Genomic DNA, 14,149 nt, shown 5'->3' with positions numbered 1-14,149 from the left:
TAACGAAGGAAGCAAAACGAATGTACGTATAGCTATCGTTGAAAGTTGTGACATCTGTTATCGCTTTCTTAAATTTACAGGACAGGTAGCCTTAGTACGGTTTGTAACGTGAGTACTTGGTATAATCAACCTGGGTAAAACGTGCATATCTGTCAGAATAACTATGCTAATGTAATTTGAGAATGATTTCGTTGGAAGATTAATCAAATTAATATCATGGTCGGCAAAATCATATTAATTAGGTAAAAAGTATAAGTTGTTTATCTGAACTGTAAATATAATGTATGCCAAAAAAATGTAGTGAAAGTTTCAATTTTGACATCCCTTTAATACAGATCATGCTGCCATGTTATAAATGCAGCGTGTATATAGTTGATGCAGGAACAAGGAAGGATTATAATTTCACTGCCTTGACAACAAAGAAGATTAGTGTCTGTCATCACCGCGACAGCCTTATTAAAATTTAACTATGTGTAATGAGCGAGTGGACGTTATAGAGACCAGGAAGTACGGTGCATTGTGGTTTGTCCTGGCTGCTTATGACGTTCAAAATGTCTTCCGTGTTGAGTGACCTGTTGGGGAAAGTCTATACTGAATTGTAATATTGTGGGATGCATCACATATCTCTACTGGATAGTTTAAATTTATGATACGCCAAATCGATTTTTAATTAAATGCTATTATTATATGGTGTTTACAGATTATTATTCTTGTAGAATCGGTACAAAATAATATATAGCTAATTGCATTAAGTAACGCACCCAATCTACTAAGTGAATATGTAACACTATTTGTATTGTATTTATCACTAAAAATCTCAAAGAATCCCGTTGCGGGTATTGGAGAAATGACCTCATCAATACGGACGCCATCAGAATTTGTAGTGTAATCTTTAAACACGTATAACGTCTCACAGAGTAAAGATAGAACCATCGTTTTAGCACCAAATCCAAGGGATTGAATTGGAAAAGTTATTGAATATATGTACACGACACTGTTTTCGATTTACAGTAGACTCGCGATTATCCGAGCTAATTGGGACCGAGATTACCTCGGATACGGAAAAACTTTGATAATACGAAGATAATGAGCTAATAGGTCGTAAATGACGAAACAACACTTAAAACTGTATAGTAATTATTTATTACTAGTACAACATAAATGAGAAGATTGCTTTTTCCGCTTAGAATGGGCATACACAGACTTAAACACCACGGTAACAATTGGATACACCGACAATGTAACGAACACATGCAGCGCGGACGGTGACTTGACTCCAGTGATGTGCCGTAGACTATAAGTTTACGTCTACATGCGTTGTCTACACGTAATCTACGCGTAGATTACATTGGTTGTAGTTTACATAAACTACGTAGACAATCTAAAGTGCATTAAAATTAATTTTCAAGGGTTTCATGAAAGGAAACTGACATTTTCAACTGCATTGGTTCCTAACGAAATGAAAAGAACTCTATTTACAACAAAATTTCTCTTCTGGAGGAAGATAAATAGTATGCAAAAAACAACAACAGATGGCAGTCGCGAGGCAACAGTGGTCTTTTCCCCATAAAACACTATACTATTTCCTATCTTAGGTTTCTTCCTAGGTGAGAAATTGTTCGAATTTGGAAGAAAGAGTATGAAAAGTTCTCCCCACACTTCAGCAACTGATACGTAGTATAATTTTATTTTAATTCCACGGCGCCCTTTGCTAAGTTATCACCTTTCGCCATGTTGTTTACATAGATTACGTAAATCTACGTGTATAAAATAGTCTACGTGTAGAATGTAGACTATCGTTGTTTACGCGTAGACGCACATCACTGCTTGACTCCATAAACAAACAGGGGGGTGCGTTATGCAACACGATGTTTTTCAACCACTCCCTCGGTTAACCCGGAGCCTCGGTTAATCGGGACTCGGTTAATCGCAAGTCTACTGTATATGAATAAAAACTGTAGAAAATTAGATTTTCCATTATCTCCTTTAAAGTTTTAGCATGTATTATTTAATAATTATAACGTACTATTAATTTTGACATTACAGCTGTAAAGCGTTTTGAGAACTTTGAAATGGTACCTGTGCCTTTTCTCTATCGTTACATATAAGTGTGTTACTTGATTTAATGAAGTGGTTTCAAATACTTAGGAGTGGCATTAACATATGAAAACAATATTAAAGAGCAAATTAAAAGCAGGTTTAATTCAGATAATTATTTGAATGTATTACACATATTACTTTTATGTTCCTATTTTATTCTCTCGAATGATATCAACGAATGTAAAGGTTAAAAGTATACAATAGAGTAATTTTGTCTGTACATCTTGTATGGATCTGAAATGAAGTCCTGACGCTAATATCAACACATGATTTTTTTAAATAAAATCTTATGAAATATTGCTCTCAAAGGCATTGATTGATTTGGTTTATTTTACTTCGCCTTTCTTCCACTTTCTAACTAATCGTGAAGATGGGGATATGACGAAATTAATGATGGGAACACACATAGAATTCCCGTTTCGGAATTTGAATCCCGAAACCCTGGTGTCGTAGCATGCTACTGTGCTAATCATTCAGCCACAGAGGTCGGCCACGTAATATACATGAAACAGAAGGTAAGTAGAGATGGTTACACAACGCAGGACTGCATAATCAATATTCATTGCTTGATGTTATAAAATAATTTAATCAATAAATATTTAACATAGAGGATCGAAATGTTTGTGGGATACATGCTGGGAAGCCGAGTGGTGAGGATTTATCCTCGATTCAGGACTTTCCAACTCAGGAACTATGGAAATTCCAATGAAAGCATTTCCATCTCAGGAACCGGTCTTAACCAGTTGGATATTTCAGTGAAATGTTCCCCCAACTCAGCACGTCCTACTAATTGCCTCTGGGGAGATAGATTAGAGGAAAGAAGACACTTCCCGTAAAGCACAGTGCTTTTCTGCAAATTAATATACATATATGTACTCAGTATTTCAGGATAGCGTGCAGTAACGATAAGAACCTCTAAAAGAACGGACCTTACCTCTCCCCCTTCCCTCCCGAGGCAGCGGTTCCTGTGTTGGGAACATTTCCCTTCAAACATTCCACGTGAAATTGTCGGTTCCTGAATTCGGAACTTTCGTCGTAGTTCCTGAATTGGGAACATTCGTCGTAGTTCCTGAATTGGGAACTTTCGTCGTTAGTTCCTGAATTGGAAACTTTCGTCGTAGTTCCTGAATTGGATACTTTCGTCGTAGTTCCTGAATTGGGAACTTTCGTCGTAGTTCCTGAATTGGAAACTTTCGTCGTAGTTCCTGAATTGGGAACTTTCGTCGTAGTTCTTGAATTGGGAACATTAGTCGTAGTTCCTGAATTGGGAACTTTAGTCGTAGTTCCTGAATTGGGAACTTTAGTCGTAGTTCTTGAATTTGGAACATTAGTTGTAGTTCCTGAATTGGGAACTTTCGTCGTAGTTCCTGAATTGGAAACTTTCGTCGTAGTTCCTGAATTGGAAACTTTCGTCGTAGTTCCTGAATTGGGAACTCTCGTCTTTAGTTCCTGAATTGTGAACTTTAGTCGTAGTTCCTGAATTGGGAACTTTAGTCGTAGTTCCTGAATTGGGAACTTTCGTCGTAGTTCCTGAATTGGGAACTTTCGTCGTAGTTCCTGAATTGGGAACTTTCGTCGTAGTTCCTGAATTGGGAACTTTTGTCGTAGTTCCTGAATTGGGAACTTTCGTCGTAGTTCCTGAATTGGGAACTTTTGTCGTAGTTTCTCAATTTGGACGTCCTGAGTCGCGACATTACCGTGGAGAGAGACCTGCAGGATGGTCAAAATTAAAATGGAATGACAATCTAAAGGGAATTAAAGGTAAGTACTGTTATATATGGATTGTCATGTCCAAGATAGGGTATTACTTCAGGTTTAGTAGGGATGGCTTTTCCCATTGGGTTCGTGTACATGTTTATATTTTAATTGTTGTTAGTTGAAAGCAAATATCCTATCATGAGGATTATTACTAATGTAATTGTTATTTCATTGCAGAAGCCATGTTGCCAAGATTCGCAGAACCAATTCCTAACGTGACAGTGACCGTTGGAAGAGACGCCCTCTTACCTTGCGTGGTGGAGAATCTTAGGGGATACAAGGTACGTGAATCCTTACTTATTACTACGATTAAAGGTAGAACTAGGAGCATAGCGATTATACTGAGCGATAATCGATATGATTTAAAATCGATGCGCCTGTACAGTTATATATTCATAATCGTGTAGTGTTATTCCAAGTGAAATCAACCAATAAAGAGGTACTGTTCAACCTCACATATTTTGATCGATTTGAAATTTGGAATATTGAGGTAGAGAGCTATGTAGAGTTGGAGATCCATATCTTCTGCAATTCCGACGTTGCAGTTGTGGAAAATGGGCGATTTCGTCCAATTTTTTCATCATTTGGTAAACTTTAAATTGCAATATTTTGGCAATCAGAACACCTAAAGATGTCATTCAGACGTCGTTGGAGAGGTCCTGAAGAGCTCTTTCACACGCGGTATTAGGATAAGTCCCTGAAAGATGTCACACGGGAGAGATGGCCAATAGCTCTCATTTCTAGAACAAAGGCCGGATTTGAATGTAGTAACTCCGTTTGCGGCAAGCGTTTTGTCCAGGCAACCAATTATTGAGCACGTGCATCTCTTATTAAAAATGTTAATAGACGATACAGTCATATATCAGGGAAATAGGACAGGTAGTAGAGTCATTATGTAGAGAAATTATTGAGATCGTGTAGCTTTGTAGGATAAATAAGTGGTCCTATATTTTAGGATAACTTTAGTAAAAAAATAAAGGAGCTTAATTTCGCTACTATTCTCTATCCTCGGGAAAAAATAATTTTATGTACGAGTAAATTAAACAATGTGATTCATGAGAAATAGTTCCTTTCCTGTGTGTTAGTTTTGATGTTGTTTTGTCCAACAATATATTAGTCGTAGCTTTACAGCCCAAAACCACATTGTGTGGTATGGCTTTAACATGATACTCTGTCCAGGAATTTGTGAAGCAAGGCCCCGCATAACGAAAGCGAGTGGGTGGGGCGTGCTGCTGCGGTAAGGATGTCGAATCGACCCTTCTTAGTAGAAATATGTATGATACATCGTTGGAAAGGGTACGAATCAAGGATTCCAGAAATGTAGGATTTAATGAGGAAGCAATTGGAAGTGGAAGAAAAGTAGTATTAAGTTTGAAGAACCTCCATTATAAATGAAACATAATAAGCCTAATTTACGTGCAGATATAAGTCTAAATGCCTAACTTGTTATTTTAAGCTTGTTGGGTTTAGTTATCTTAGCACAAATAATACATCTACAGTGTATTTATGCTAAGAGAACCAAACCTAACAACGTAGGCATTCCTCGAGTGACGTCACAACGCAAGGTTGTCCTTACTTTGTGCTATAAGGGAGTAAGTGAAGTCAGGGTCTCCCTTATCGCACAACGCTAGAACAACTTTGAACAATAAAATCAACAAAAACCACTTATTTCCAAACAAATTGAACTAAAACAATTTAAAATAACGAAAATAACTTACAGCTACTAAAAAATAGAAAATTCAATATCCAAAAATAGAATGGAAATCATAAATACGGATGAAGAAACGAAAAAAAGAAAGTTGAATCCTAGTGGAAATTCGCAAACAATCCAGGTTAAAAACCAAAGTTCGACCTGGCAATACTGTGTGTTTAGATCATGGATTTCGATAAAGGAAAGCTCATATGGTAAGTAATGTAAGAAAGTTTAAATTACTTCACAGAACACGAACTTATAATTGAAAAATGCAGAGTGCCAAATTGATGCACAAATTAAGTACTAGGAATAAACATATTTTTCTTTTACGCCGAAACGGTAAAACACAAGGGTCGATTGCGCAGTCTAGCCCTCGAGTCACTGGTTTTAGTTTGTTTGCTCCAGAGATTCCCGGGACAGAAGGTGTTGCAAACGTGCTAATGGGCTAAACTTTTGTGAACAGAAGCGGAGGTTTGTTCTCGGTTCGCAAACCCGCACGTTTATTAAACCAGTTTGTTCAGTTTATTTCCATAGACCACGAAATAAATGCAAAGTTGGTTCGTCCAGTAAATGAGCGAATCTGGAGCAAACAATCTCTTGTAAAAGCTTCGGAAACAGAGAAAGGGGGTGGGGGGAGTCAATTTAATTCGATGGATTTCTGAATAGATAGCTCCGCGGTTAAGGGAATGGAAGTCCAGGTCGGCGACGAATGAAAAGAACTTTGTGCGTGACCAGGGCCCATTGATCGGAAACACCAAGGAACCAGGAAAGGGAAGTTCCTTTTTTCTCCCGTCTCCAAAGGACACACTTTCAGTTAGTGGTGATTGATTGTACAGGGCGTTAGTAAAGTCTTGCGTCCAAGTCATTGGCGTTATATATGTAACTGTCACCCCCTGCACTTAACAAGCAGGCAGGTGGTGGATTGATTTGGTTTGGTTAACAAAGGTCGTTCAAGGTTGACCGAGACTTTTATTTCTACGATAAAACTGTAAAGTTCTACCGTACAAGCACGAAACTGTGTGAGTTTTTCAAAGGAATCCCCCTGAGTATTCATGCACCGCTGCCATCATTGTGTCAGTTCCCTGAGTCCTTTGGCGTAGAAGGAAGTTGACTGCTGTCGTAGACGCGGCAGGACAGTGCTTCTTCATCTGCCTTAAATTTCTTCCCTCTTGTATCCTCTTTAAGCGGCTCAAATCTGATAATCACCGAGGCCTAGTCCGGGGTGTAAGAACATGGAGCAAAACCTTTTTGGAGAGTTGTTGTTGTAGAATTGACCATGTGTGGCCGTGCATTGTCATGGTGAAGAATGGTGGCAATGTGCAGGAAAACTGGGCATTAATCATGACCCTTTCCCCACAAAATCCACATGAGGAACACCTTGCATGTCCTACTCAGGTAAATCTATGCGGTTCAAACGTCAGTAACTAGCGTTATTCGTCACTGTTACCACGAGCACGAAATTTTGATAATTTGTAGAAAAGATGAGGGACTGAAAGTAATCTTTAATGCGATATTTAAATATTTGTCTTATTAGTATGATGTTCCAGTTCTGAAACGTTCTGTCAAGTACGAAGTTAAAATGGAAAATATTTAATACTTTGCTTAATATACATGCTACACTTCATAATAGGAAATCCTATAATTGACCGGGTGGACTTGTTATATTTTAAGAATTAAGAGCAGCAGCTTTGTTTGAAAAATTTTAATATATTTTAACGAGTCGATTAGTATAGTGTAAATATTTATAAAAATTAGATGCATTTTAGTGGGTACATACGACGAAAGTTCCCAATTCAGGAACTACGACGAAAGTTTCCAATTCAGGAACTACGACGAAAGTTTCCAATTCAGGAAAAGGATAATTTATTGATTTGGGTTATTTCACTTTTGTGCCACTTTTGTTTAATCGTGAAGGGGAATTCGAACCCGAAACCTGTGGCGTCGTAGCATGATAGCCTAAAGATGAAAAGGGCAATTACAAACACATAAGGATGACAACGCAGAAAGCCACAAAGGATTACACTAATTAAGTCAAGGCGCCAGTGTCTCGTTGGCCTGCAGGATCGAATTTACAGGAATCTCCTGTAAGTGAATTTGACTTTTGCATGTCTCGGTCACCTCCCTTACGCCAGCAGACATTAGGTTGAAGGTATGGCTTTTATGTAATACTTTACGTTAATTAAAGCATTTGCTTTTTTGCATATAGGTGGAGCTCTGTTTTAAATTGTCTAAAATCAATGTTATGTTCAATTACAGAGAGAATTGATCTTTGCGTAGACCTTTACAATGGAGAAAAAATACAATATTCAAAACCCTCTATCCAAAACAGAGAAATCCGTAATTCCCTGTCCTTTTGAAGTTGTAGAGGGGAATATTTCGTATCAACTTACGAACTTTGTTACACTACGAGGCAGGAAGATTTACTGGTAAGCGTTATGATACACGACTGTTTCATACGGTAAACCTCAAAAGCATAAAGAAGCATCCAGCGACTCTCTTCGTAGAGAAATTGGTCCATTCATCTCTGAACGCGCAGCATCTCGTTTACCTGTTACCTGTGCAAGATCCTATGTCTCCCTTACCGCGCCTACATAAACCGGTTGTGACGTAAATGCAAAAAATTAGATCAATGCATTAAAGCTTTAATTTCCGTATTCTCTTTCTGGACACAAAGGGAAATGTAAAAATTAAAAATTCCCTGTAACAGGCTGGCAGCGTGCAAGAAAATAATTCCTGCATCTGACTACTGCTCGTATTTTGCCTGTTGGTGCTAATCCTGGGATTGTTCGTGTGTTTTGAACAAAGGTATTGCTTCCCATGCAAGCCAAGGCACCCATTATCACGTGCAGATTAAATTGTATGCATATATGTTTAACTATATATGTACATGCACACACAACTAGTCTCAGTACATTTATAGATGAAGCATACATATATACAATACTGCCTTGGTAATCGAATTAGTTCAGAGGTCGATTCAGAATCTTGCTACCGAAGGCTATGGGTTCGATTTCCCGCTTGGAAATATTTTGTGAGTATCTCTCTAACATTTCTAGCACAGGGAACTACGATGCCAGGGTTAGAATCCCGTCCTGGGCATGAGTGGTCTTTGCGAGTGCCCCTTCATCAATTTCATCATGTCATCACTCACACTCATGTTAGCGATTCAAAAGTGACAGAAAAGCGAAGTAAAATCAACCAAACCATAAGATCATCCGATTCTTCATCGTTCCCCTGTCCAATCTTCCATTCTTCCATCGTTTCCCGTCCGATCATCAATTCAGTAATCGTTCACCTGTTCGATCATCCATTTCTTCATCGTTTCTCGTCCGAGAATCCATTTCTTCATCATTCCCCTGTCAAATCTTCCAATCCCTCATCGTTTCCCTTACGATCATCAATTCCTTCTTCGTTCCCTTGTTCTATCATCCATTCTTTCATCCGAGCGTCCTTTTCTTCATCATTCATCTGTCCCACCTTCCATTGCTTCATCGTTTCCGTCCGAGCATCAATTTATTCATCGTTCCCCTGTCCCAACTTCCATTGCTTCATCGTTTCCGTCCAAGCATTCATTTCTTCATCGTTCCCCTGTTGTCCAATCTTCCATTCCTTCATTGTTTCCTGTCCGAGCTAACATTCCTTCATCCTTTCTCTCTCCAATCTTCAATTTCCTCGTCGTTTTCCGTCCAAGCATCCATTCCATCATCGTTCCCCTGTCCTCGTCGTTTTCCGTGCGATCATCTATTTCTTCATCGTTACCCTATCTCATTTTCCATTGCTTCATCGTTTCCCGTCCGAGCATCCTTCTCTTCATCGCCTCCCTCTCTTCATCGCCTCCCTGTCCCATCGTCCATTGCTTCATCGTTTCCCGTCCGAGCATCCATTTCATCATCGTTCTCCTGTCGAATCTTCCAATCCCTCATCGTTTCCCGTCCGAGCATCCATTTCATCATCGTTCTCCTGTCCAATCTTCCAATCCCTCATAGTTTCCCGTCCCAGGATCCATTTCATCATCGTTTCCCTGTCCCATCTTCAATTGCTTCATCGTTTCCGTAAAAGCATTCATTTCTTCATCGTTCCCCTGTTGTCAAATCTTCCATTACTTCATTGTTTCCTGTCTGAGCTACCATTCCTTCATTCTTTCCCTTTCCAATCTTCCATTCCCTAGTCGTTTTCCGTCCGATCATCCATTTCTTCATCGTTACCCTGTCTCATCTTCCATTGCTTCATCGTTTCCAGTCCGAGCATCCATTTCTTCATCTTTTCCCTGTTCGATCATCCACTCCTTCATCCTTCCTCCATTTGATCATCCTCCCTGTCATTGGTTCCCATCACTCACGCCTTCATCCTACACAAATCAAGTGCTGAGAATTCTCACCTTCAAAACAGCTTACTGTTAAGACATTTGACAACCGGTTCACATCAAAACCAACCACAATTTCCCATCATGAAATTTTCGTCGGCCTCTATCGGCCAGATTCTCTTCTGGGATTTTGGTTAAAGAAGATCTCGTAGACGGCTAGAAGCCCCCCAGGTGACGCCCTTGGCTTCGAGCCACGGTAGGGCTGAAAGAACCTTTAAGGGAACGAACCCCCTTAGACCTTAAGTTGTGTTCCTACGTGCGGGTGCGGGGTCTTCCACTTTCCTCAGTAAACACGGTAAAATGGGTGTCAATAAATCTCCCCAAAAGTAATTAAATGGAGTGGGAAGAAGGAGCACGCGACTTTGACGGATGACGTCGAAAGAAGGGGGAGCTGGGAATCTAAGAGTAAATGAGAACGGCGAAAGGAAGGGAGGGGAGGGAGAAAATGGTGATATCAAAAGTTGTCTTAGACATGGGGGAGATTTAAGTAAATAAATAACAGCCCTGGATATATATTAAATGTATGAGCCACGACACTCCCTGAGTGGAAATGCTGACTTCCTGGATTTGTGGGGTTTTTCGTAAGCGGGTGCGTACCCAAGATTTTCCGCGAGGGTATTAATCACTTGCTCGTTTAGGGTGGGAAGTGAAGCCTGGTGGGTTTAGGTGGATGTCTTCAAGAATAGGTTGCTATAGGTAAGGAAGAAAGAGATATATCTTTGTAAATAGATGAACGGATGTACAGCTGGATTAAATAGTAGGGATAAGGGGTATTGGATGGGTGAGTTAAGGATATGGTGATGATAGAAGACACTAATAAAATTATGAAGGAGATAGGAATTAGTGGAAGATCGAGAAAAGAGACGGATAGGGTACGATGGAGAGATGGGAAATCGGGCGGGGAAAAAATGAAGGAATGGATGATCGGACGGGTAAAAGTTAAATGAGTGATTGGAGGCGAAAAGATGAATGATCAGACGGGGAAAAGATGAAGGGATGAATTGTCGGACAGAATAATATAAAGAAATGGATGATCGGATGTGGAAAAGATGAATGAACGAATGATCGAACTGGGAAAAGATGAAGGGATGAATGATCAGACGGCGAACGATGAACGAATGCATAATCGTGCTGACAAAAGATGAAGGATTTGATAGTCGGATTGAGAAGAGATGAATTAGATTAACTTACTGGGATGGATAATCTGACGGGGAAAAATGGAGAAATGGATGATCGGATGGGTAAAAGATGAATGATCGAACGATGGGTATGATGTAGAAATGAATGATTGGATGTGGAAACGACGAAGAAATGAAAGATCGGATGGATAAATGATAAGTAATGGATGATTGGAAGGAGGAACCATGAAGGATAGGATGATCGAATGGAGACTGGATGATTGGACGGAGTATAAATATAATGACGAACATTTATTGCAAAAAACAAGATAAATTACCATTTCCCAAAATATATTTCTTGTACAGAAATAAACTCCTTTTAAAGAAAACGTCACATTAAGCGAAATACGAAATAGTAAAATGTTCTAGTACTCAGGATAATTGATATTTTCATCTTCTTGGCATGACGTGAAACAGATGTAGAATTTCGCCAAAGGAAAACGAGCACAAGTTACAAGCAAATTAGTAATTCATCTAATAGACACTTAAAGTACACGAAACAAAAACTTACATTATAATATAGGCGATTGCGAACAATTCCAATGAGTGAAGAGGCTTTTTGAAAATTTATCATAAAACGATAACTTTAAATGAAAGGAAGGAACCGTCACGAATTTTCACTTAAGAATGGCTGACAGCAGGATGAATAGCAAGAAGGCGAACTCTGAGGTAAATGAGTTGTTACAATTTTCACCTGTAAATTCTAGCTCCGGTCTTCTCTACGAGTAGATCTCTAAATAAGAAGAAACGGTAAAAATGTCATATGCGGGAAATGGATTTCTTCAAATTTACAGGAGAAAGTACTTACGGAATTGAGTTTCTGTTAATTTCGGAAGGTCGTGGAAGTGTTTTCTCGCATTTTTCAATGTATTTGGCCGCTAAATCATGTATTTTTGTATAATAATGTCCGTCCGATGGACGAAAGCTCTTGATTGCATTTCCATCCATGTACTTGAACCGGATGTTGCGAGCATCTGATGACGTAATCCCCGGCAAGTGTTTCCAAACGCACAGTCTTTTCACTATATTGCCCAACCTAAAGCAACCTAACCTTACCGTGATGGTGCGTGGGGCTATCGTGAATGTTTTCTGGGGCTATTCGTGGATGGTTATACGATCCAGAATAGTTTTGGGGGCTACGCGTGAATGGTTTTTGGGGCTATTTGTGGAAGGTCATACTATCCCGAATGGTTTTTGGGGTAAGCGTGAATGTTTTTGGAGCTATGCGGGAATGGTTTTCGGGGCTATGCAGGAATTTTTCTGTTAAGAAGGTTGAAACACTGCTTTGCCGTTTGAAACATAACGCTAGTCAAGATTTACCCGCCATTTTGCGTGTTCAGGAAGCGAGAAAAGAACCAACAATAATTACTCGATATGTCGACAATAGATACTAATTTCGTTAAAAAAAAAAGCGAAATCCCTTGTTAAACAATGTTTCGCAATGCAGAATAGGTAAGTACGAATATAAAAAAGTAGAGAATGAACGAGTTAAAGCGATTTCCAGTATATAATGGTTTGCCGAAACTAGCTCGAAAAAAAAAGCAATATCGCTCTTTTATGATTCAGAATTAAGTAGGAATATAACTCCTTTGTTCCGTTATGCTTCCTTGCCTTCCTCATCGAAAGTGGACCCTTCCATCCTTGGCGATGGATTCTCGTAGCTTCTACAGGCCCTCCTTTGTTTCAGGATCGTGTATATAAGGTCTGCATGACAAGCCTGGGTTCGGGTTTCATATCGGAAGGTGTTGCGCCGATGTTCATCTAACTGCCAGGAACATCTGCTGGACGCCATCGGCTCATAACTTGCGAACTTTGAGATAAGTCTCGCCACCCCATCTTCTCCTTCTTCTCCTCTTACTAAACCGTTCCACCCCTCCTCCCTTCCTCTCTCTCTGCTTTGATATGCTGTCAGGCCACTTACGTTGCCATAGGAAAGCAATACGTTGACAGTTAACTATGCAGGTGTTATAGACTTCGATAAAGCCTTTGATGTTGTTATCGATGCTTCCGAGCAAGATTAAGAATCATCTTTATAGCAAGGTTTCAAGGATGTGCTTCATCATCGTCAAATATATTGGTTTTATTTCACCATCATGATGTTATTGATTCTGCTGAATAATAAGATTCCCCGATTATAAGAACGCTGAACAGTCAGTACAGTGCAGCAGGGGCAACAGTGAACATAGTGTTAGCTCTTTAGAGATATATCCTTAGATGTTATGCAATGCTACACACACCCAAGTACAGACACGTGCATAATTTGTATTTATTTTATTTTTGAGTCGCTTTTCAGCCTATTTAGATGAAGATGACTCGTGATTGGAGGGAATGTATCAATAAATATGCACAGGTTGTGATTCGAACCAGGAAACTTCGGCGGTGAGATATCGAGTCGACAACTGAACACATTGTTACCAAGGATCACATGGATTCCCTTACATCCAAGCGTGGAGATAACAATGTGACATTTTAGTCTGCGATGATCTGCGACCAATTTTTACGCAAATATTGTAGTGTGTGGTAACGTTATAATTAATGAAAAGGTGAGGGAATCACGTAGACCCTACGATGATATGAAACTTGCACCGGACCAGAAATAGTGAAGGTTGCAGCGAAAATCTTGTTCAATGGGAAGATAACAAAGAATGAATTTAACTATACATACTGGACCCACAAATATTGGAAAAATATTGTTGTGATCTCTCGTGCAAAATATGTCCATAAGAACATATCTCCTTTAAGCAGAGATAGGCTAGCAGAAACCTTACAGTTTAAAGTTGGATACAAACCATGATAAGCCTCTATTAAGAGTGAACTGGGGCCTCCGAGTACAAAGCTACAACGTTAACCATCACACTATTACGAGGCTCACGGAAGATGGCTTGAATGTCTGTACGTAGTGTAAAATGACTATACTATATGAGCAAGACCGCGCGTAACGGTACAGAAGGGGAGAAAGTGAGTGGGCGAAGTGAATGTATGAAGGTGTAAACAGGACTGAGCATGAAGGTCGCTGAGAACGCCTGAGAAAAATCTACAACAGTTTTAAAGCCACCC

At 39.5% G+C, this 14,149-nt stretch overlaps 1 protein-coding gene across 1 annotated transcript in view; it reads left to right on the top strand.

Moving 5' to 3' along the window:
* Nucleotides 1-14,149, top strand: part of LOC146003029 (opioid-binding protein/cell adhesion molecule homolog) — a 640,597-nt gene that overhangs the window by 506,498 nt on the left and 119,950 nt on the right. The window contains exon 3 of the mRNA XM_083141192.1: nt 4,036-4,139. Within this exon, the coding sequence (XP_082997318.1) occupies nt 4,036-4,139 (104 nt within the window). The remainder of the gene's footprint in view (nt 1-4,035; nt 4,140-14,149) is intronic.

The sequence above is a fragment of the Lepisma saccharinum genome, chromosome 19 (assembly GCF_977018435.1).
Source record: "Lepisma saccharinum chromosome 19, izLepSacc3.1, whole genome shotgun sequence".
Lineage (NCBI taxonomy): Eukaryota > Metazoa > Arthropoda > Insecta > Zygentoma > Lepismatidae > Lepisma > Lepisma saccharinum.
The sequence above is the reverse complement of the archived record's forward strand: the minus strand, read 5'-3'. Positions and strand labels throughout refer to the sequence as shown.